General features: G+C 52.3%; 3 protein-coding genes across 3 annotated transcripts; 1 reads left to right on the forward strand and 2 right to left on the reverse strand.

Moving 5' to 3' along the window:
- Positions 1 to 553: 553 nt before the first annotated feature.
- On the forward strand, positions 554 to 6,040 carry Hsp90ab1 (heat shock protein 90 alpha family class B member 1). The gene is made up of 11 exons (XM_032900663.1): positions 554 to 682; positions 1,919 to 2,065; positions 2,229 to 2,435; positions 2,662 to 2,821; positions 3,090 to 3,532; positions 3,807 to 3,972; positions 4,115 to 4,305; positions 4,400 to 4,547; positions 4,659 to 4,927; positions 5,237 to 5,570; positions 5,683 to 6,040. The coding sequence occupies exons 2-11, from the start codon at positions 1,919 to 1,921 to the stop codon at positions 5,790 to 5,792; spliced, it is 2,175 nt and encodes a 724-aa protein (XP_032756554.1). The 5' UTR covers positions 554 to 682; the 3' UTR covers positions 5,793 to 6,040.
- Positions 6,041 to 6,141: 101 nt separating this feature from the next.
- Slc35b2 (solute carrier family 35 member B2) lies at positions 6,142 to 9,789 on the reverse strand. The gene is made up of 4 exons (XM_032900664.1): positions 9,652 to 9,789; positions 8,944 to 9,137; positions 8,635 to 8,789; positions 6,142 to 7,527 (listed from the first exon to the last, which is right to left on the reverse strand). Exons 1-4 carry the CDS (start codon positions 9,660 to 9,662, stop codon positions 6,592 to 6,594), a joined length of 1,296 nt encoding a protein of 431 aa, XP_032756555.1. The 5' UTR covers positions 9,663 to 9,789; the 3' UTR covers positions 6,142 to 6,591.
- A 552-nt stretch (positions 9,790 to 10,341) lies between these two features.
- Positions 10,342 to 18,043, reverse strand: Nfkbie (NFKB inhibitor epsilon). Its single transcript, XM_032900665.1, has 6 exons — positions 17,393 to 18,043; positions 15,133 to 15,235; positions 14,313 to 14,535; positions 13,251 to 13,339; positions 12,812 to 13,051; positions 10,342 to 11,518 (listed from the first exon to the last, which is right to left on the reverse strand). The coding sequence occupies exons 1-6, from the start codon at positions 17,767 to 17,769 to the stop codon at positions 11,453 to 11,455; spliced, it is 1,098 nt and encodes a 365-aa protein (XP_032756556.1). The 5' UTR covers positions 17,770 to 18,043; the 3' UTR covers positions 10,342 to 11,452.
- Between the last annotated feature and the right edge of the window lie 5,989 nt (positions 18,044 to 24,032).

Raw genomic sequence — 24,032 nt, forward strand, 5'->3', positions numbered from 1 at the left:
TCCCTGCTAGCCCAGGCCCACGCCCCTCCCCTCGGAGAAGCTGCTCCCCGCCTGCCGCTTCGCTGTACCGGGGAGGGTGGGGATCGGGGACTCCTTAAAGTTGGACAATGAATTTCTTATCATCCTTTTCTCTCGATGTGCGATTTGTAGGGAACATTCTAGTAAGATCGGGTCTGGAAATGGCAGCCGAATTGGTCACCTCCGTTCTCTTTCAGAAGTCCCTTGAGGACTGGACTCTTGAGGGTGGGAGCTCCTACATCGAGTTTTCTGCGCGAGTCCGTGGGGTATTCGCCGCAGATACATCCCCTAATAGCATATGCATGCTCCCTGGCCATCTTGAGGGCTACATGTCCTACTCATGCAGAAATGAGGGTGCAAAACGCTATTGAATTGGCCTTGACTCGCAGCCCAGGCCCGGGGTCCCGCTCCTCCCCGCCCCCTCCCCGGTCTGCGAGCATGACGTCAAGGTGGGCGGGCGGTGGCAGGTGCGTGGCTGGCAGCCACTCCTTTAAGGCGGAGGGATCCAAGGGCGGGGCTAGGGCTGTGCTTCGCCTTATATAGGGCGGTCGGGGGCGTTTGGGAGCTCTCTTGAGTCACCCCCGCGCAGCCTAGGCTTGCCGTGCGAGTCGGACGTGGTCCGGGCCCACCCTGCTCTGTACTACTACTCGGCTTTCTCGTCAAGGTAAGGCCGCGCTCTCCTGTACTTGGCGGCTCCGTGGGTCTTCTTCCTGGGGTCTCCGCCAACATCTCATCTGAACTAAAGGCTCCTTGTTGGGCTGGGCGGTCTGTGGGGATAATGTGCCTAGAATGTCTCCAGTGGCTCATGGTGGACCCCGGCGGGCTTGCACGGCGAGGCTCCCCCGGGGCCGGTGGATTCCCCAGAGCGTGAGGTGGGGGTGCGGCCCGGCCAGGTGGTGGGCGGCCGCACGTGGTAGCCGCCGACCCGGGACGCTGCCATGTTTGCCCTCCACTTCCGGGCGCGGCTGCAGGGTCCATAGGGTCCGCGCGGTGGCGGGCTGCTATGTGCATGACTCAGCAAGACCTGGCGAGGTTGGCCTGGCCACCTCCCCCGGACGCGTTTCCCAACGTGCTTGGTTCTGAGGAGGGGTACAAGGGTTGGCAGGGACGCTTGAACCCACTGCGTTTGTCCCTTTCCAGATCTTTCTGCCGCCCTCCCCGTGGAGGGGGAGGAGAAACGGGGAGGGAGCAGGTACGGGGAGATTCTTAGGTCCCTCCCTTACTCCTCCCCTCCCGGGAGCTCAGATTGTTCTGGAAGCCTCGGGCGCCCTGCCCCAGTGCCCGGATGCTGGGGCGGTGGGAGGGCTACAGTGGCGCCCCCTCCCCGTGAGGCTCCTGCCGACGCATGTCCGGGTCGCTGGACGGCTGGGCCACCATTTTACTTGTGTTTGGGCCTATGCAAGTCGGCACAGTTCAGCGTTGATGGTGGAGCTTTTTACCTCTTTGTCCTGATTTAATTGCCCTTTGAGTCCTTCCAGAACTATAGCCTCGGGTTTTCTTGCCCTGCCGAGGGGAAGAGTACAAATCGGTTTACGGGAGGCTGCTCTTTCTGTTAAAGTTGATACTCACCCCAGTGAAGAATGAAGAAGAAATTGGGGTTCTTATTGTAGTTAACTCAGTCTGGATTTTTACTCTATCGGCAGGTGTTCTGTTCTGAGTCAGGGAGCTGAACTCTTAATATGCCGTTCAAAAAGTCTGACATTTGGACATTAGTTTGAAGGGCCATCCTTTGGGTTTTTTTCCGTTCTTGATTTGTCTTGCCACTGTAGCTTCAAGGTCTTTCTCTTATTTCTTTCTTTTTTTTTTTTTTAAACAAATGGCGGTTCTAATCTCTTGGGAATGGGTACTACCCAGATTAAAGAAGTTTGAACTGAATTTTTAATAAGACTTTCATTCTTAGATGCCTGAGGAAGTGCACCATGGAGAGGAAGAGGTGGAGACCTTCGCCTTTCAGGCAGAAATTGCCCAGCTGATGTCCCTCATCATCAACACTTTCTACTCAAACAAAGAGATTTTCCTCCGGGAGTTGATCTCTAATGCTTCTGATGTGAGTGTTCTATTGAATTTCTAAGACGCCACAGAAGAGAGAGAGAGAGAGAGTGTGTGTGTGTGTGAAAGAGAGAAAGAGAGAAGCAGGGAATGATTAGCAGTTGATGAGAAGAAACTGTTTGGATAAATGGAATAAGTGGCTGTGTACGTGTACATTACAGGCCCTGGACAAGATTCGGTATGAGAGCCTGACTGACCCTTCCAAGTTGGATAGCGGGAAAGAGCTGAAGATTGACATCATCCCCAACCCTCAGGAACGCACGCTGACTTTGGTGGACACAGGCATTGGCATGACCAAGGCTGACCTCATAAATAACTTGGGAACCATTGCTAAGTCTGGTACAAAGGCGTTCATGGAGGCTCTCCAGGTGCGTGTGTGGCCTTCCACCCATGCCATTCTCAATTTGTTACTGCTTCTGGCTTGCTAATTTAAAACTTGTCAGACTAGGATGTGTGGTCTGTCTTTCTAATAAGTACTTCTGGAGGTCAGAGGACCCCTAAATTCTGGAAGTTGAACTGATTACTACACTTGCTGAGCAAGCGGTTGTGCTTGTACAAGAACAGTTTTGCTCACTCTCTTACAATCCTTTGCAGGCTGGTGCAGACATCTCCATGATTGGGCAGTTTGGTGTCGGCTTCTACTCTGCCTACCTGGTGGCAGAGAAAGTGGTTGTGATCACGAAGCACAACGATGATGAGCAGTATGCCTGGGAGTCTTCTGCTGGTGGATCCTTCACCGTCCGTGCAGACCACGGTGAGGTGGCAGTCTACATTGGGTTGGTAGAATTCTCTGGGGGAAAGCCAGAAAGAAACAGCCTTAATAGTCATTGTATTCTATAGAAGTACATTATTGAGGGGTGAATGGCAACACTTGGGACATGGCACACACGGGTGGTGGGTGAGTTGAGGCAAGCCAGGGCTATGCAGAAACAGATCACTTGAGAAACCAGGAACAAAAAAAGGTGTACCTGTTTGTTGAGTATTTTAGTTGCAGTTTTTCATGTCTGGTTCACTCTCTGTAGGTGAGCCCATTGGCCGGGGTACCAAAGTGATCCTTCACCTCAAAGAAGACCAGACTGAGTACTTAGAGGAGAGGAGGGTCAAGGAGGTGGTGAAGAAACACTCACAGTTCATAGGCTACCCCATCACCCTCTACCTGGAGAAGGAACGGGAGAAGGAGATCAGTGATGATGAGGCAGAGGAAGAGAAAGGGGAGAAGGAGGAGGAAGATAAAGAGGATGAGGAGAAGCCTAAGATTGAGGATGTGGGATCTGACGAGGAGGATGACAGCAGCAAAGATAAGAAAAAGAAAACAAAGAAGATCAAGGAGAAGTACATTGACCAGGAAGAGCTGAATAAGACGAAGCCCATCTGGACCAGAAATCCTGATGACATCACTCAAGAGGAATATGGTGAATTCTACAAGAGCCTCACCAATGACTGGGAAGACCACTTGGCAGTCAAGGTGAGGAGCCTTACATGTTGTGTAAGGAGGGGTGCATAGAATGCTGGAGGTGGTAAGGGACAACTTGCTTAACTGGTTGGTAGCTGAGAGCCACAGAACCACGTGACTAAGTATACTGGGAGCTACTCAGATCTGATTGGCATGGGCGCTCCTTGCTACTAGCATTCTGGGCTTACTTGGTGTTGGCTGTTAGGAATATGGCACCAGTGCCAAAAGTTTAATACTGGGGCTTGAAGCAGTTCTGTCCTAAAATGTACTACTGGGTTTATTTCAGCACTTCTCTGTAGAAGGGCAGTTGGAATTCAGGGCATTGCTCTTCATTCCCCGGCGAGCTCCCTTTGACCTCTTTGAGAACAAGAAGAAGAAGAACAACATCAAATTGTATGTCCGTCGTGTGTTCATCATGGACAGCTGTGATGAGCTGATACCTGAGTACCTCAGTGAGTATTTGCTGGGTTTAAGATGTGTGCAGTACAGGCAAACCTATATTAGACCTTCAGAATACAGCTGAGAATACTGATCCAGAGTCCTTGGACTAGCTCTGATCCAGCTGTTCCCTGTGCTCTGTCTGGTTCAATGTAGACTTCATCCGTGGTGTGGTTGATTCCGAGGACCTGCCTCTGAACATCTCCCGAGAAATGCTCCAGCAGAGCAAGATCCTGAAAGTCATCCGCAAGAACATTGTGAAGAAGTGCCTTGAGCTCTTCTCTGAGTTGGCTGAAGACAAAGAGAACTACAAGAAATTTTATGAGGCGTTCTCTAAGAATTTAAAGGTAAGATGGACAAGTGCTCTCTCCATTACTTTGTATTTAGGCTGGTGTTTTTCCCAGCTCATAATTGAACTTTCTGTTGCCCTACCCTTTAAAGCTTGGAATCCATGAGGATTCCACTAACCGTCGCCGCCTCTCTGAGCTCCTTCGTTACCATACCTCTCAGTCTGGAGATGAGATGACTTCCCTGTCAGAGTATGTGTCTCGCATGAAGGAGACACAGAAGTCCATCTACTATATCACTGGTATGTTGGAGCTTGGTTCTGATCAAAGCTGTCTTGTGGACTTGGGAAATTGGGGAGGGGAAGTGGAGGCGTGAAGGCCTTTTGGCCATCGAGTCCTGTTTAATCCCATAGGTGAGAGCAAAGAGCAGGTGGCCAACTCTGCCTTCGTGGAGCGTGTGCGGAAACGGGGCTTTGAGGTGGTATACATGACTGAGCCCATTGATGAGTACTGCGTACAGCAGCTCAAGGAGTTCGATGGCAAGAGCCTGGTCTCCGTGACCAAGGAGGGCCTGGAGCTACCAGAGGATGAGGAAGAGAAGAAGAAAATGGAGGAGAGCAAGGCAAAGTTTGAGAATCTCTGCAAGCTCATGAAGGAGATCTTGGACAAGAAGGTTGAAAAAGTGAGTCTTCCCTTGGATTTAGTCTGCTGCTATTACAGCATAGACTGGGCACTAGCAGTATTCAGGGATATTTAATACTGTTTAACTCTTAACAGTTATTCCACCTAATGTATGCATGCAAGAAAAGACCTTACTGTTGCCCAGGTTATCCTTGAATCTCTGCAGTACTCAAGCTACCTTCAGCCTCTACAGCATGTAGGGGTAGGGGGTTAGTCATCTGCTATTCTTGACAGAAAAAAACCCCAAGGTACTTTTTCCATAGCAGTTCCATGATGGCCAACAATTATCATTGCCCTTGATTGTCCACAGGTGACTATCTCCAATAGGCTTGTGTCTTCACCCTGCTGCATTGTGACAAGCACCTATGGCTGGACAGCCAACATGGAACGGATCATGAAGGCTCAGGCACTGCGAGACAATTCGACAATGGGCTACATGATGGCCAAGAAACACCTAGAGATCAACCCTGACCACCCCATTGTGGAGACTCTGCGGCAGAAGGCTGAGGCAGACAAAAACGACAAAGCTGTCAAAGACCTGGTGGTGCTGCTGTTTGAAACTGCTCTGCTCTCCTCTGGCTTCTCACTTGAGGACCCCCAAACCCACTCCAACCGCATCTACCGCATGATTAAACTAGGCCTGGGTGAGTCAAGTCAGCCTTGTGAGCAAGCACCTCGTGATAAATTGTTGAACTGACTGAATCCTTGGACAGACTTAATGCTTTGTGGCTTAGATCTCATGTTTTTCTTTCTCAGGCATTGATGAAGATGAGGTCACTGCAGAAGAGCCCAGTGCTGCTGTTCCTGATGAGATCCCCCCACTGGAGGGTGATGAGGATGCCTCTCGCATGGAAGAAGTGGATTAAAGGCTCCTGGGAAGCCCCTGCCCTCTGTATAGTATCCCTGTGGCTCCCCCAACAGCCTTGACTGGCCCTGACCCACCTGGCGCTCTGCTCATGTCTACAAGAATCTCTTCTATCCTGTCCTTGTGCCTTAAGGCAGGAAGATCCCCTCCCACAGAATAGCAGGGTTGGGTGTTGTGTATTGTGTTTTTTTGTTTTATTTTGTTCTGAAATTAAAAGTATGCAAAATAAAGATGATGCAGTTTTATACAGTCCTGCTCTCCTTGTAAAGTAACACTCAGGACTCTGGGCTTCCTGAGTTGGAAGGTGATGAGAGGCACTTGTGCTTCTGAACTCAGAACCAAAACACAGGTCCAAAAATCACTGCTGCAGTTTAATCAAATAGAGCAAAAGGTGACATTTCCAAGTAACCAAAACTTGCTCAAGGAACACTGGGGGCCCCAACTGGGCTAGGGGGAGTCCTTTGTCCCTTCTGGCACAGCACCATTCTCACTAGCCCCTAGGGGTAACTGCATGGCCTGTAAACAATTTACTTCCCAGCTGGTGCCTGGCAGCCTCAAGGGGTGGGTGTTAGAAGGGATGAGCCTGCTGCTGGTTTGCCTGGCCACCAGCTAAGTCAAGATCTCAGGTAGCGGGAGGAACTCTGTGTTACCCACAGCTGTCACTTGGTGAAGTGGGGCTCTTAAGGCAAGGCAAAGAGGCTGCCTCCAGGACTCTAACCCTCTGCTGTATGCTGAGACACTGAGAAATAATTTGCCCTTGAGCCAGTGCCTCAGCAGATGAGAGCAATGGAGGTCCTCACTCACACCTTCTGCACTGGAGGATCAGTGGACACTGCCTTCTTTCCCCGCTGCTTCCGGCCCCGGGCATAGACTCTGAGGAGGAGGGCAGTAAAGACCACAGCTACTCCCAGTCCCCCCACCACAGTGACAGTGTGGCCATAGAGGAGGCAGGAGAGAAGGATGGCGATAGCCTGGCGCAGAGTCATGATGATAGTGAAGACGGCGGCCCCAAACTGTCCGATGGTGTAGAAGATGAAGAGCTGACCGAAGGCAGAACAGACGGAGAGGAGGAGGGCATGGAGTGCAAATTCACTGTGTCGCCCCATGAAGCGCGCCCCCTCTAGGAGAGCCCCCTGTTCCAGTAGTGAGCCTACTGTGAAAAGACAGGAGAATAAATTGACCCCAAACATCATCTGCACCGACGACATCTTATAGGCAAACAGGGCATCCTGCCAGTTTGAGGTGAAGCTGTCAAATGCAATATAGCCTGCCAGTAGGACCAAGCCAGAGAGGGTGGTGGCTGGAGAGCTCCGGGGCTCTGGTCCACTCGACAGAAGAAACATGCTAACTCCAATGGAGATGAGGCCCGCAGTCAGGTACTCCCAGTGTTCATAGCTGCGCCGAGACACCAGCTTTCCCATCATCATGACAGGAATCACCTTGGAGGCCTTCGCCAGCACCTGGGTAGGGAAGCTGACGAACTTAAGTGCTTCATACTGGCACCAGCTGCTAAGCACATTTGACAGACTGGCAAAGGAGTACCGGTACATGGGTGCACCATGACGGGGCTGCTTGCGTAGGACACAGTAGAGGCCTGCCACAACCAGTGCCAGCACGCGGTTCATTAGCACCAGGAACTGTGAGTCTGTGAAATGCTCCCCTGGTGATGTGGCTGTGGCCCCATAGCTGCCGGTCATCACTCTTTCCTGCAGTACACCCCAAGTCAGATAGGACACCTGGAAGAGGGAGGGCGGAGAACAGCGACAGTAAGCGAGAAGGAAAAGGCAGAGGTCTCAACCTCCCACTTCCTCAGAATGGGTTGCATAGGATATAACTGACACCACCCTTTTGGTTCCTCTGAGGTAGGGGCTTCTTTCCTGAGCTTTAGTTCCCCTTGTGGGGAATCAAGTGGAGTTGCAACAGTGTGACACCCGCTTTAAGACCAAACCCTGTCCCTCTTCATGATGCAAGTCCATTAGAGCTGGCTACGTATACCGTATAACGTGTTTTATTTATTTTGCACTAACTCAATAAGAAACTGGAACGTCTGCAAGGCTCAGGGAGGGCTGGACACTTGGAATTCAACATCTACCTAGGGCGAGTTGGCCCCCACTCTGAATGCCCTGGGATAGCTTCACTTACAAAGAAAGCCTACTGACAAAATTTCAGAGAAAGCCAAACATGGTGGCATAAGCTGTCATCCCAGCTATTTGGAAGGATGAAGCAGGAGGGTTGAAAGTTCAAGGTCTGCATCTGCTGGTGGTGGCACATGCTTTTAATCCCAGCACTCTGGAGGCAGAGGCATTTGGATCTCTTGAGTTTGAGGCCAGCCTGGTATAGAGAGCAAGTTTCAGGACAGCCAGAGCCACTCAGAGAAACTGTCTGGAAAAGCAGAAAAGAAAGTTCAAGGCCTGTCTGAGCCTGTGAGAGTCTGTCAGAGCAGGTGAGCCGGAGGCCGGCTCGTTCTACGTAGCGAGTTATGGAATAACTATGGCTGCCTGGCGAAAACTTGTTTCAAAATAATAATAAAGCGGTGAGCAGATCTGGGGTTATAAGCTTAGTCAGCCATTCCTCAAACTCAGATATGGAACACAGAGCAGAATAAGAGCACAGGCCTTCTTCCACACTGTGTAAGATACCTCGTGCATGTGCACGTGAACTTTCATTTCAGTACAGGTATTGAAGGAAGCACTGAGAGTTCACTTTCAGGATGGGGCTATGTCCTATACACAAACCATCCCAAAACCAACAAACCTTTGGGGTGGGCAGGACAACTTTGGTTTCATTAAGTCCCTGACTGTCTGTACCCAGCTTGGGAAGAGAAGGGGAGCCTGTCTTCTTACCTGGAGCCCCGAGGCACAGAAGACCAGCTTCAGGACCTGCCAAGAGGGGGTGGATTCTGCTGTCTCTGTCCGGGGAGCTAGGGGAACCTCATCAGGGGCCTTGGGCTCATTGCCAAATACACAGGCTTTCACCAGGGGGAAGCAGAGACCCCTGCCTGAAGAAGACACATAAGTCAAGCTCCATAGCTTCTCCAGAGCAGCCAGCCCGACCCGCTGTCTGATTTACTGGCCTGCCTCCCTTCCCAAGTCATGGTCGGCCAACACCTGCAACCGGACTTGGCTCATTTCCCCACCCTTTGGCCACATTACCTGTCTCCAGGTAGTTCTTCCGTCTTAAGTACTGCACCAGGAGGTAGCCAGGTACCATAAAGCTGGCATAGCCAGCTACATTCAACAAAAAGCGGAAGAGCCACAGCTGTGTCCAGGACTGCGGAGGGGCTTCGGGTGACTCTCCACCTGCTCCCAAGGAAGGGAGCGTGGCGAGTACCACTACTGCCCACCATCTGCTGGGACAGCCGAAGCAACGATTAGGGTTGCAGCTCTTCCGCCCCTCTGCCCTCCGGAGGGGACTGTACCAGGGAAGTGCCCAGTGGCCTCCCCGCCCCCTCCGCTGCAGCCCAGAGGGACGGACAAAGAGCCTCTCTCTCCCTCTCTCTCGGGGGTCCGGCGCAGGCCAGGCAGAACCTCCTCCCCTCCCGGGGGCGGCCCCGCCTGTCCAGCCACATAGGTCGCCTCTGTTCCCTCCAGCGCGCGGGCAGCTCAGGCCACAGGCACCCCCCCCCTTCCCGCTCCGAAGCGCCACAGTTCCGCATCCCATCCGAGCGACAATCCCGAAGCTCCGTGAGGAGCGTAGGCCACATGCTGCGTGCCCATCCACACTGGGATCCCGACAGTGCCACGCGGATCTGCGGCTGGGGGACCCCCCCAACCCCCCACCCCGCCTCCCGAGCGCTGGGGTCTCGGTCACGTGGCCCCGGGATCTCGGTCACGTGGACCATGGCTGCCTGAGCCCCCCACCTGGCGTCCATGGCCCAGCCGCGTGGGGCGGAGGGGGGACCGGGGAATGCGAGTCCCCGGGCCGTGCTCTCCCTCCGCTCCCTCTGCCGCCTGCTCCAGCAGCCAGCCAGTCAGCCAGCCAGCGGAAGTGCTGCGCTCTTCCCGCCTCCTCCCCGCCTCAGCCCCCCTTCGCGGTACCCCGGCCACAGCGCCCCCGCGCGGCCCGGAGGCAAACCGGGCCCGGTTCCCCCGGGGAACTCCAGTTGGGACTCCCTCCCTTTCCCAATCAGCTTGGTCATCAACTCAAGTCACCCCAGACACAGTGATGACCATTGCCACCTAGTGGACTGGAAATTTGAGTATCTGGACCCAGGTACTTCCCCTTCTGTCTTCCCATTTTTAAACAATGTGTCCTTCTTTCTTTGGCTTTGTCAGTGATCATCCCCCCTAGTACCTGTGATGGTGACTTTCACGGATCTGCATGACCTGGTGAGTCCTCCTCGCCCACTCGCCCAACCTTGTAGAGTCTTGTTGACCTTTAATTCACCGGAGGCTTTCCCCAGTGCATTCCTTCTCTTTGCTCATCCTAAATCCCAATTTCTAGATACCCGTCTGAAGCTTCTCAAAGAATGATCCTTCACCTACTCCATTGTCCTGCTTCCTGCTAATCTTTTTCCTTCCCAGCTAACTATTGCAACTTATAACCATGTATTTAGTTGTTTATGATTTTAATATGTCTCACTCACAGGATGCGTTTGCTTAGAGCTTATAGTCGCTAAGCATCGGAAACTATATTCGTTTATTTCTTCTCCTTTTTCATGCCAGTCACGGGCTTGACCTAGCAGGGCCCTCAGTGTGTGGACTCTAAGGGGGGGGGGGAAGTAAAGTTGCAGTTCTCTTGTGCTCAATGTCCCCAAGCTTCTCCAGGGACATGTGTCTCGATATTCTTCCTCCTCACTCTCCTATCCTGGGCATTTCCACATGAAGATGTGTCTGTGCAGGCAGGAAATGAGACTGAGAACTGTCAGTCCTCCTACCATACCCAGCAAGGCTCTACACTTGCTCAGGGGCCAGCTTCCTTCTCTCTGCCTTTCCCTGGGAGTCACAGGCCTGTGCATACAACTGTAGAAGGGAAACATTGTTTTAAAGTCTGTCTCTCGCACTTTAGTGTCATATTAGAATAATACCAAAGGTTCCGTTGGAAGCCTTATGTTTGAAGTCTTAAGATAACTGTGCTTTTCCAGGCCCACTGCCACCAGACCTATAATCCCAGCTACTCAGGAGGCTGAGACAGGAGGATCCCCGTTCAAAGGTGGCTGCCTGGGCTACAGAGCGAGTTCCAGGCCATCTCAGGCAACTCAGTGAGATCCTATCACGAAATAAAAAACCAAAAGGGGACTGGGGACAGAGTTCCATTACAGTAAGCTTGCCTACCACCGCTGGTCTGGGGAGGTTCTAGGTTCAGACCCCAGTGCCAAACACACTCACAAAGGTACTTTAGGTAAGACCCTCAGGGGTCAGTTCGCTCATTCCTGTTTTCCTGGTGGCTGGTAATGTCAGCCCACGCCATCTCCAACAGAAGCAAGGAGGCTTCCCTCAGGACACCAGCGGCTTAGAGGGTCTTTCAAGAATCTCCATCCAGTCCACCTGGGAAGTTCTTCTGTCCAGATCGGCTCTTCCTCATTTGCAATCCTTCATCTCATTTTAGGACGATGCTAGCCCCAGGCTCTGGCATCAGCAGAGGAGCAACACTGCTTGGATCCCAACGGCAACATCTGTGGCTCCAGCTTCCAATTGGAAGAGGTGGGGGCCCATCCTAGCTTCAGTCAGTACATAGCAGTGGCTTCCCGGAGATTTTCAGGTCATCGAAGGGCAAGTAAGAAAGGAGCTGAGAGAGAGGAGGGGGAGAAGCAGTTAATGTCCTGAGTGATGGCAGCTAGGACCTGGGAAAGCTGAAGGCCAGAGAGTGAGAGACCTGGGCATGGCAGAGACGAAAAGCTCTAGACAAGATCTAAAATAAACCTTGCAGAATATTTAAGCTAGGAATGACCTTAGAGCTGATCCAGTCCATTGGCATGTATATATATATATATATATATATATACACACACACACACATATACACGCACACACACACACACACACACACACACACACACACACACACACACACATATTGGCTGTTGTTGGGGTTAGGGTTGGGGTTGAAGGGTTAGCATTCAATGTTTTGAATACTTTTGTTTGTTTTCTGAGACCAGATCTTACTATGTGTCCCTGGCTGTCCTGGAACTCACTATGTAGACCAGCCTGCCTTTACCTCCCAAGCGCTGGGATTAAAAGCATGTGCCAGCACATCTGGCTGAATATATCGTCTTTAATGTAGAGAAAATATGAGTTTTCCCCCTTAAAAAAAAAAGTGGGGGTGAGGGGACTGGAAAGATGGCTCAGCAGTTAAGAGCACTGGCTGGTCTTCCAGAGGTCCTGAGTTCAATTCCCAGCTATCATATGGTACCTCACAACCATCTGTAATGGGACCCAATGCTCTCTCCTGGTGTGTCTGAAGACAGTGACAGTGTATTCATTCATATACATAAAAATGAATAAATCTTAAACAAATAATTAAAAAAAAAAGTCTAAGACCTGACAATCCGGGTATCTATTTGTATGCTGAAGACATTTGCTCAAGACATGTGCAGAGGTGTGTGGAGGCACTGTTCTTCCTGTGCTCCCAGGCCCCACTGTGGTACTGTCTTCCTTCTGCTTAGCTTCACCGAGCCATTCTTGTTGGAGTCCATATTTGGGCTCCTTGGGCCTGACCAGCTTAGGAAACTGGTCATAGGCTGGGAGGTTGGGGGTGGGGTGGGGTGCAGTCCTGTTCTGCCCCTAACAATTTTAGGGGGCTGGAGGAGTTGAGGTAGGAACTCATGTAGCTCAGGCTGGCCTTGAACTTGCTATGTACACAGAGAAGACCATTTCCTAAATGCTCGAATCACAGGTATGTGCTACTTTGTGTAGTTCTGGGTGTTGAACCAGGGCCTCTCACGTGCTAGGCAAGCCAACCAAGTCACACCCTCAGCCTGACCCCAGCAGTGTGAACTGGTGAGAGCACCCTTTGCCTAGTGAATGTGCCTAACTGTTACGGGTGAGAGACTCTGCCTTGCAGAGCGTGTATTTCTCTTACATCCTCGGCCAGGTCCTGGGGTGTCTCATCTTCCACGTTCAGCAGCAGCGAGTCGGCACCGGCCTCACACAGAGTGGACGAGATGCTGTTGAGGCCCCGGCCAGCTGCCAGGTGCAAAGGTGTACACCCGTTCAGCATGCGGGCATCTACGCGGGCACCAGCCTGGAGCAAGAACTGCACCAGGCTGCGCTCCTGGGTTTCCACAGCCAGGTGCAGGGCAGTCTTTCCACTGGTGCCCTCCTGTAGAGGAACAAGGATGTCAGCTATGCATGTGATAAGGCAGCATGCTGAGCCTGTGCTCTGGAATGGGGTGGCAACATGTTTGACACTGGCAGGGCACCTGTGGCTAGAGACCTGGTGGTCGGCAGGTGGTGGACCAGGTGGTTGGCAGGTGGTGGACCAGGTGGACCCCTGATTGGCAGACCAGGGAGAGCCTCACCTGTGCATCGATGTCGGCTCCATTCTGAAGCAGCAGTTCTATGAGTGGTTGGTTCCTCTGCAATGTGGCGATGTGGAGACAGGCCAGACCTGGGGTGGAGGAGGGTGGGGACTGCTGTTTGGTGTCTACCGATCCTTTTTTGCAGGGACTACCCTGCCCTTTAGCCTCAAGGGACCCCTGCCTACTCAATGCCTCTAATCACAGGACTATTAAAATACAACCTCCCAAAAATCCCCTCAGAGGTCTGAGAGGAAAGGAACTCAAAGTTTCCACTTTTTTGGTCATGTTACTGAAACTTTTATGCTTCAAGGATCAGGCTGCTGAGTGACAGCCCCAAACACACACACACACACACACACACACACACACACACACACACACACACACACACACACACACACAGAGTCTTCCAGTGCTCACACCCACCTCTGCTAGCCCAGGCAAGGCTCCTCAGAGCTGTCTGGTGATCCTCCTGGCTCGTCTCCACACAGGGGTGCTATCCCTTTTCTGGCCTAGAACCTCCTTCCTTTCTCCAGCCTTTCTTATAATAGAGATTTAGATGAAAATTTACATCCTCTGTCTCTCTTTCAAGTCTCTGTTCAAAGGCCCCTGACTCTGAGGACTTCCCCCCAGTCCTGCCTCTCCTCCTTCTGCTGGTCTACCAGGGCACCACTTCCTTTAAGCACACACACAATTCACGGTGTCTTCATTATCTGTCTCACTCTTCCTCGGTTTTGCTCCCAGGTGTAAGTTCTGCTCCCACGACAGCGTGGGACACGTAGAAGGTACATTCCTTTGCTCATGAAATTGCTACCAAACTTCTCATCGCTTAGTAGCTAAAAGATAGCTAATTGCCATCTTTAAGGCAAGATGTGGGTTTCTGCTCACCACACTGCAGGCACTGGGTGCACAAGCAAATCAATCATTCCACCATTTAGGAAGGATGGTACTGAGCACTCAAGAGCTGACGCTGAGGGAATAGCAATGGGCAGGGCGGTAGGAATGGACCTCCCCTGGCACTTTACCCCCTATCTACCCCTCAGGCCCTGGGGCTGCTCGAACCTTGCCAGTTCTTCAGTTGGAGGTCCAGGGGATGAGATGGCTGTCTGCCCGGCTCTGGCTGCTCCTCCAGCAGGCAGCACGCACAGGCCAGATTCTGGCGCTGACAGGCTACATGCAGGGCTGTGTCACCGTGTTGGTCCTGCAGTATTCGGCTGGCTCCCTTCAGCACCAGGGCCCGGACCACATCTGGCTGATCCAGATGAACGGCCAGATGCAGCGCTGTCTGTGGGCACAGAGGGTCACAGGGTCACAGACCAGTGTGGCATGCCCCTACCCCCGAGGACATGTGGGGATACAGCCACCTCGAGCTCCCAGGAGCTGCTCTGAAAGTAGCTGTAAGGGGTCACAGTTGGGTCTTCTGTGGAATTACTCCCAAGCCCCTCCCCAAATGTTTGGGACCCCAATTCTGGAAGTAGGGCAAGGGAAACAGTGCCCTCAGTGCTTCATCTCCTGGAGAGATTTGTATTATCCTCCAAGGTTTGTCTGCAGGGGCTGGGTGAGGGGTGGAAAGACAGAGGAGCCAGGGCCATCTCTCTGACACCTCCCCCTTTAAGGCTCAGCTAATATGTCATCTCTTATACTCAGCCATCCTTGCCTGTCCCACAAAGACAAAGATGACAGACCCCACTGAAGCTGGTAGGGTCTTCAATACACTTGTCAGCATACTGTATGATTAGGTGTCAGCGATGAGTCTGTAGGCACCTGGTGGGCAGACGCTGCTTCCTCCTCATGCAGCTTCAGGCCCCGTGTGTGGCAGATGGTTTGGCTGCTGCAGATGGCAACAGGTGTCTGGGGACAGCCTTCTCTCTCCTCTACTCACCTGGTAAAGGTTGTTCTGAATATCCAGGACTTCCTGGGGCAGGAAAGCCAAGCAACAGAATAGTACCGATGGGGCTTCGTGGATTACTGCCAGGTGGAGCAGCCTGGAGCAGGAGAGGACTGGGGTCAGAGCCCAGGTCAGAGAGGATAAGCTGGGCATCCTGGGGTTAGAATGAATGCCTCAACCTCTAGCTACCCACAACCAAGCAGGTGCAGGAAGTGAGAGTCTGGGCCAGGAAGTGAGGGGTTGGTACAGGAAGCCAGGATTCTGGAGGTGGGAGCTCCAAGCTCAGATGGCTGGACCTGTGGAGGGCCCTGGCTGGGTGGGCATGTGGGCAGGGTGCTGACAGAACACGGGCCTTCCTGTCCAACTTGCCCACACCCAGCTTCTCTTCTGCCCCGGGGGCCAGGTCAGGCCGGCTGCGGCTCAAAGCTAAACTGAAAGGTGCTGGAGGAACACAGGGGGTTTCCAGGGCTGAGCTCCCCACCTCCCCACAACAGGGAGGATGGGAGGAGGCAGACGTGGGGTTCCCCCAACAACTCAATGTCACACATTCCAAGGAGCCAGCGTGGCATTGCAAACTGCTGCCTTACCCACTAGTCAAGAGGGCCATTCCTCAGCCTGCACAAGCCATACGGGGTCTGGCCACAAACCCTCTCCTAGGTACAGCTCCAAGAGGAGTGCGGTGCAAGTGCAGAAAATGGGTTTGATGGGGAGCATAAGTTAGGGCCAGCCAGGGCAGTTGGGATGGGAAGTTCCAGTCTTGGGGTTTCCCCACATCAGGTGGGGAAAACGAAAGCCAGGGTTAGATGGTCTAGACTAGGACAGCTGCCTTGGGGCAACTTGGCTAAAGGCTGTCTGGGCTAGGGAGGGGGATACTTAGGCAGGACGGGGGCAAACTTTTGCTGTAGGCCCGCAGTAAAGGAGGCCAGGAGAGAGTGACGGAGGGAGGGAGGAACCACTCTGGAAATCCCCTCGGCCAGGGCCTGCTCTCTGGGTCACATTCCTGCAGCCACCTCCCTCTCTCCCTCAGTCTCCCCTCCTCCTGCCCACTTCCTTTTCCCACTTCCACACTTCCCACAGTCCAGCCATCTCCAAAGGAGGGAAGATGTCTGTTGGGGAGTCCTGATGAATCTTTCAGCACCTGTCTCTAAGCAGAGCTCATCAAGGCTGAAGCTCAGAGACTAACCATGGAGGACGGCCTGAGAAGTGTGTGGTGCTCCCAGAACTCTGGGGTTCTGTGATAAGGGTTTGTGACTGGTGTGCGTAATACAAAAGGCTTACCACCTTCCTCCTGATCACAGGATTGAGACTATCTTTGCCAGTGTCCACCAGAGACCCCTACCTCTGCAACAAGCAGGTCAGGGCAGGTATCCCCCTGCACACCCGTATCTCTCTCATCTAGGTCTCCAGCTGTTCCATGCTCTATCCCCCCCAATGCCCAGTCACCTCTTCTGACTTTGATAACCTCCCAGCCCAGCTGCACCTGACTCCAGCTGGGCCTAGGGGAGGAAAGGGAAGATCGGGATAACATAGGACAGTAAGGAGAATTTGGGGAGCTTGGGAGGTGCAGTGTGTTGAGGAGGCTGATGCCAAGCCATTACTTCCCTTTTCTCAGCAGAGGAGGAAGTGAGCCGGGGCGGCAGCTGGCTATCCTGTTTGTTGGGGGCAAGAATTCTCAGTCTAGCCACCCTTCTTTTGGAACCAGTTCCAAACAGGCACCCAGCAGTACCCGTAGTCCATGCTTCCTGGGCTCAGATGACAACCTGTAATCCTGGGGTTATCTTCCCCCCCCCTGGTTAGGGTGTTCTAAAGTCAGGCCCTGGTATCCCAAATGTTGAGCAAACAGGGACACCCCTTCCCCCAACAAGAAAAACAAAAACCGAATTGGTTGGGAGGTTGGGGGGGAATTCCTCTTCCCCGGGGCGGGTCACCGGTAGATTTTCAAGATTCTGCCTGGTGGTTCTAGGTAACAAGGGCCCTGCTAGCTCTGTCCGCTCCCAAAAGAGATGATGATGTCTGTTTTTTTGGTCTGAACCTGGCTTAAACCATAGCTGAACTACAGCTTAAAAGCAGGCTGCAAGTTAAGTTTGGAGTTTGGAGAAGGAGGTGGGTGGGGTGGGGCTGGCCATTCCAGGGCGGGTGCTGTAAGAAGAGTCTATCCTCTCAGGTGATGAAGTGGTGGTGGGTGCCTAACCAGTTGCAGCTCCTAAGGAGGCTCTGACTGAGCATCCTGTCTCAGCCTAGCTAGTTTACTCACGTGTCTCCATCTTCAGAGATGTACGTGAGCGCCTCGAGTTGCTGAGGGCTCAGCACCCCCGCGGGGGGCACTGGCGAGCTTGGGGTGTGAGGGTTTGGATCCTTGGCCTCGGGTCTCTCCAGCAAGGGCAAAGACTCTGTGAGAGAGGAGGAGGCATAGGTGGAGTCCGCTCGCTCTCCATCCGCATCTTCCTTCCCCTCTGGTTCCTTGTCCGTCTTCGGAGCATGGCTCCAAGGCTGTGGGCAGCCGCTGTGCGATGATCCAGAGACTGGGGCCGCAGCAGGGTCGGGCAGGGAGCGCAGAGAGCGCAGCGACTCTATGCCGGAATCGCACTGGCTGTCGTCCGCCTCGTCCGGCCCCTTCCGCGCATCCGACATGCCGGCCGCGCCAGCCCGGGATCCAGGGTCCAGCGGGATCTAACTCTGAGGTGTGCGGCGCGCTTTTCCGGGTTTGTGTGTCCGCCTAACAGAACCAGAGTCCCTCTGCGAGCGGGTTCATTACCTGGCTGTGCAGGCGCGGGGAGCGGACGAGAAAAGCGAGAGGTCCAGGGCGCCGGCGAGGTCTCCAGCAGCGGGTGCTTTGGGCAGCTGAAGGGTCCCTAGTCAGGTCTTCTCTCTCGCCCCGCCCCCGGGCCCAAGAAGTGGCCACCAGCCACTACCACGCCCATGACCCCGCCCCTCAAAGGCGCTTCCGGGTAGAGCCCCGCCCCTCCGGAATCCCCCTGTTTGCTGCTTGCGTAGGCAGGGAGTCTCTGGTTACCGGACTTGACTCACTCTCTCACTCTCGTGTTGATTGTTTCGCCCATTCATTTATTTATTCATTCATTCATTCACTCATTCATTCATTCACTCACTCTTCCCCTTTCTTTTTACTTCATTCACTAATTCTATGCATTCATTCGTTCCTTCTGTTTAGTTCCGCGGTGTCTTCATTCGTTTATTCGTTCGATTGTTTAAAAAGTGTATTTTTTGATTTTCTGCACAAACTGGCTACTTTATGGGGAGTTCGCGTAGGTTGTTGGGCGGTGCCTTAACGTTTCTATTGCTGCAATGAACCATCCTGATCAGAGAACAAGTTGGGGAGGGAAGGATTTATTCGCCTTATACTTCTAGATTATAGTGCATTATCAAAGGAAGTTAGGACAGAAACTCAAACAGGACAGGTTCCTGGAGGCAAGAGCTGATTGATGCACAGGCCAGGGGGGCGTGGTCCTGCTTACTGACTTGCTCCCTATGGCTTACTCAGCTTGCTTTTTTTTTTTTTTTTTTTGGTCTTTTTTTTCCGGGGCGGGGGCCCGAACCCAGGGCCTTGCGCTTCCTAGGCAAGCCCTCTACCACGGAGCTAAATCCCCAACCCCCCAGCTTGCTTTCTTAAAGAACCCAGGACCACTAGCCCAGGGACGGCATCACCCACAATGGGATGGGGTGGGCCCTCCCCATCAGTCACTAATTAAGAAAGTGCCTTACAGTTGGATTTTAGGGAGGCATTTTATTTTATTTATTTTTTAAAAAGATTTATTTATACAAGTACACTGTAGCTGTCTTCATGCACACGAGAAGAGGGCATTGGATCCCATTTACAGATGGTTGTGAGCCACCATGTGGTTGCTGGGAATTGAACTCAGGACCTCTGGGAGAGCAGTCAGTGCTCTTAACCGCTGAGCCATCGCTCCAGTCCCTAGGGAGGCACTTTAATCCAGGCTTCCTCCCTTCAGACGACTCTAACTCCCATCAAGTCACCTGACCAGCCAGCATAGATGGGGGGAGGGACTCTGCTTGCTACCCTCTGCTTATTTTTTCTTGACTTCTCTTGCCTTTTCACCCCCCCATCAGTCCTCAGGGGGATTGGTTAGGAGGGATGCACCTATTATCTTTAGGGGAGCATCATTTCCCTGGGAAATCTTCATAGAGAGCTCCTGTGTCAAGTCCCCTGATCGCAGATTTGGCAGGAGAATTCGATTTGGGGAAGTGGGTTTTCTGGGGCAGACTTATCTAATAAGTCATGGTGGTCATGGGTTTCTTCTTCCTTACAGGGTGTGCACTGGTCTCTGGTGGGTATAGGATCTGGCTACCCTCAGTAGTCAAAGAAGTTTAGTTCCTCACAGTGGGGTCAGGATGGGGAGGCCCCTGACACTATTGAAGTCTCAACCCTAGTCACAGCCCTGAAGTCTTTCCCCTTCCTTCCTGCTTTTCCTCAACATAGCTAGGGTTGAGAGAACATCACCCACAGTTGATCCCTGAGCTGGATTCTTGCTGCTCTTTCCTTGGGCTAGCAATGACCATTGCCAACCAAGGGAACAGCTTCATTGCATCACTGGCATTGAGGGGTGGAGGAACTAGGAGAGACAGCCACTATGAGCTTCTGCCCTTTCCCCAAGAACCTTATTTTCTTCATCCATTCATTCGTTTGCAAACATATATGGAGCTGATCTTGAAAATGACCCAGGTTCGGTTCCCAGAATCCATGGGAGTGGGGAAGAGCTAACAACCATGTGAAATCTGATATGATGCCCTTTTCTGACCTCCTTGAACACTAGATATGAACCTGTGCAGGCAAAACACTCATACACATAAAATAAAAAACTCCTGTCTGTCTGTCTGTCTGTCTCAGTTTGTCAAGACAGGGTTTCTCTGTGTAGCCCTGGCTGTTCTGGAACTCATTTTGTAAACCATGCTGGCCTTGAACTCAAAGATCCACCTGCCTCTGTCTTCCGAGTGCTGGGACTAAAGGGGTGTGCCACCATTCCTTTCATAATAAATAAAAACAATGAATAAATAAAACCTTTGAAAGTTCCTGGCCACTATAATGCAGAATGTCTGTCACCCAGTAGGGCCAACTACTTACTCAGTGGGGAAAGAGACAGAGTTGGTTCAACATGAGCTGGAGAGAGTGAGGGAAAGAGAGTTGAGAAGAGCCTCCTCTCTTCCCAGGAGTCAATGCGGGTGACCTTAGCCAAGATGCAAAACAGCGGGGACAGGGAACCTGAAGAGACCACCTCCTGCAGCCAGGCAGGACCCCCAGAGGAGGGATAAGGAACCAACCCATCCGCAAGACTTTTGACCCAAAATTTGTCCCGTCTAAAAGAAATGTAGGAACAAAGATGGAGCAGTGACTAAGGGAATGTCCAACAAATAACCGGCCCAGCTTGAAAACTTTCCCATGGGCAAGCACCAGTGGCCGACACTATTAATGATACTCAGTTATGCTTGCAGACAGGAGCCTAGCATGGCTGTCCTCTGAGAGGCTCCACCCAGCAGCTGCCTGAAACAGATGCAGACATCCACAGCCAAACAGTGGAGTGGTCAGGGACTCCTATGGAAGAGTTGGAGGAAGGATTGAAGGCCCCGAAGGGGATGGCAACCCACAGGAAGACCAACAGAGTCAACTAACCTGGATCCTTGGGAGCTCTCAGAGTCGGAACCACCAACCAAAGAGCATACATGAGATGGATGGAGCCCTGCCCCGGCACATATGTAGCATACGTGCAGCTCAATCTCCATGAGCATCCCCTAACAAGCGGAGGGCTATCCCTAAAGCTGCTATCTGTCTGTGGAATCCATTTTCCCATAGTGGGAGAGGATGCGCCTGACCCTCTCAGAGGAGAAGGATGGGGGGAGGGACTCTGTGAGGGTGGGACCTGGAGGGGCCAGCAATTGAGATATAAAATTAACTAATTCATTTATTAAAGAAAAAGAGCGTCCTCTCACTCGCCGCTCTCTGTACCCCTGGAGGACTGGGAAGAGGATGTGCTGAGCCCAAGGCTGGTTGGAGTCACAGCAGAACAGCCAGGAATGGAGGCATCCATTAGGAATGTAGCTCAGAGGTAAATGCTGCTTACCTGGTAATGTACCTCCTCTCCTATATGCACCCCTCCCATCTTCAAAATCTAGAGCAAATGTATAAGTTACAGGTTAAAAAAAAAAACTGCCTGAAGCCCAGAGAGGTAGGCTGGCTTGCCCAAGAACCCATAGACAGAAAAACACAGAACTTGCTTCTTTGGACCTAATTCTATGTTTTTTTTTTAAAGTTATTTATTTATTATATATAACTAAACTGTAGCTGTCTTCAGAAACACCAGAAGAGAGCATCAGATCTCATTACAGGTGGTTGTGAGAGACCATGTGGTTGCTGGGATTTGAACTCGGGACCTCTAGAAGAGCAGTCAGTGTTCTTAACCACTGAGCCATCTCTCCAGTCCCTCTATGTTTTATAAGTTTTCTCCAGTGAAACTCTTACCAAGATCTCAATATCATCGATAGGGGAACCCGACTTAGGGAAATGCAAGGGACCACTTTTCTAATTCACAAAGAAGCCACATAAGCCAAATTTAAGGATAATGATTTCAACCTAACCAGGTCCCCAGCCCTAACAGGTATGTGGCAATCCCTTTACTGACCACATGAGGTCAGCATCGAGCCACCCACGGCCTCAGCCAACGCGCCTATACTCTGACTGGGAGCCTTTCTGTCACTCTAGGAGTCGGGAGAAGGACGCCAATGGCAGTTATCTCAAAGGACAGTCGTTGGCCTTTGACTCAAGCTGTAATGTCATTAGGTCCTGACTTTTCTTAACATCAGCCCTCTCCCAGCGGGGCCATTCAGCCCCTCCCTCTCTGCTGGTGTCTTCTGCTTCCCTTTGGACGGCCCTACTTCCACCTCTGCCCACTGTACTGGGCTTATCTTCAGGGAAACAGGCCCAGTTTCCATGGCGACCAGGCGGTCAGCTTCTTCCACTGCCCCTTCCTTTCAGTCCCCCATTCCCTGCCGCTTCCAGGGGAAGATTTTTGTCTATGACTAGAGAAGATGGGGGTGGTCTCTTGGGAGTTCTGGAGTTGACCAAAGGGAGTTGTCCCTCTTACAACTGTCCCCTGAGGTAGAGACAGTGCATGGGCATCAGGGGGGAGATCATAACAAATGAAAAGTATGAATCGTCGGCCATGTAGGTTAGGAAAGTCCAGTGCTGGGACCTCTGCTATCTGTGCAGGGAAGACTGAGGGTGGTGAAGACAGACTGAAACCAGAGTGAGGGGCTCAAGTTGGCTGTGAGGCAGTGGGTGGGAGCCACTGGGATGAGGTGCCAAGGTTCCTCTTGTGTCATGGGTGCGGATGAGAAGTTTTCCCTTTTGGAGACTACACACACCCTGTTCGGGGGAAGACTGGACTCTTTGATCCAAAGAGGGCCATTCAGGCTGTCCTCCCTCGGGAGGGAGGAATAAGAAGTAGGAGCTTGGAAGTAGAAGCACTTGGAGGTGGGGTTGGGGGAGGCAGAAGTAGGGACGGAAGGAGTGGCTCTCCTGGTCCAGAAGAGGAAGGGAGCACCGAGCTACTCAGTATCTTACTTCCGGGCCCCAGAGATCAGATATGACATCAACACTGCCTCAAGGTCACTTCCTGCTCCAAAGGAACTTCTGGTATTGGGAACTGAACCTAGCGCTTCACACATGCTAGACGAGTGTCTGTGACTGAGCTACAACCCCAATCTACTACCTAACCCCTTTTTGGACAGCTCTTTGGTATCTAGTCCAGATGGTACTGATCCTCCTGCCTCAGATGGGTGTCACTTCACTTCACGAAGAAAGAGAAAGCTCTGAAGGGTAGGAGCCAATCTGTGGGTGCTGGCGGGTGGCTCCGTAAGCACCCACTTGCCCTCCATACGCCTTGGTGAGGAGGAACAGTTACTGTCCGACAAAGGCCCCAGCAGCAGAGTAGGCTGTCACAGTTCACTATCTACACCCAGAACCACCATGCCTGGCCTTTATCACACTCTGTTATAACGACTGCTTTGCATGTCTTCTCTTCAACTAGGCTGTGCTTTTTGAGGGTAGGAACTTGTATTCTATTTCTATACATGACACACAGTAGGTGCCGAGTACCTGCTTATTTATGGGAGCATCAGAAACACACGCACACAGAACACTGCCAGTCTCCCGTGTGTCCTAGTCAATGCAGGGAAAAGCAGCTGCGGGTGGGTGGCACAAAGGGCTTGGCTATACAGGCAGTCACTCAGCTTGCCTGTGGTCTGAGACTTTGCCTCCCTACGTTGGCAGACTAGTGAACTTTCTCATTGTACCTGTGAGGGACAAAATAAGGGCTTGGAGACAGAAGGTGCTTGTCTATGGTCACACAACAGAGCCAGAAGCAAGAGTTAGAACTCAGGTGTCCTTAACCCCCAGTCTAGGGAACTGGATGCACTTCATCGCTTTTCTGGGGCTGCTCTTGTGAAGGAGGGAGAGCCTACCAGCGGCTCCTCTCTCTGCCCTCTAGTAGTCCTTTCTTGGATTTAGCTTCAGTGCCTCTGGAGTCCGGTTTCTGCCTTAACCCTTTACCATGCAAATTAGGAATAAGGGTCTTCCCTAAGGTGCCCAAGACTCATTCTCTTCTCCCCAGCCTTCGGCCTCAAGGACTTGTGGGGACCAGAGATGGGAGAGGGATGCTGGTTGATCCTCCGGCGCGTCAGGGCCCTTCTAAGAGGGCAGCCGGAGAGGAGTTGAGGTTGAGATCTTGCCAGAATGGGCAGGCGGAAAGAAGATGCGGTGAGCGAGTCGGACAGACAGAAAGGGTGCGGGGAGCCCCTGTTGCTTCTCCCCTTTGGCGGTGTGGTGGTGGTTATTAGGAAGGCTTGGTGAAGGCGGAGTTTGGGGG

The sequence above is a fragment of the Rattus rattus genome, chromosome 4 (assembly GCF_011064425.1).
Source record: "Rattus rattus isolate New Zealand chromosome 4, Rrattus_CSIRO_v1, whole genome shotgun sequence".
NCBI classification, from domain to species: Eukaryota; Metazoa; Chordata; class Mammalia; order Rodentia; family Muridae; genus Rattus; species Rattus rattus.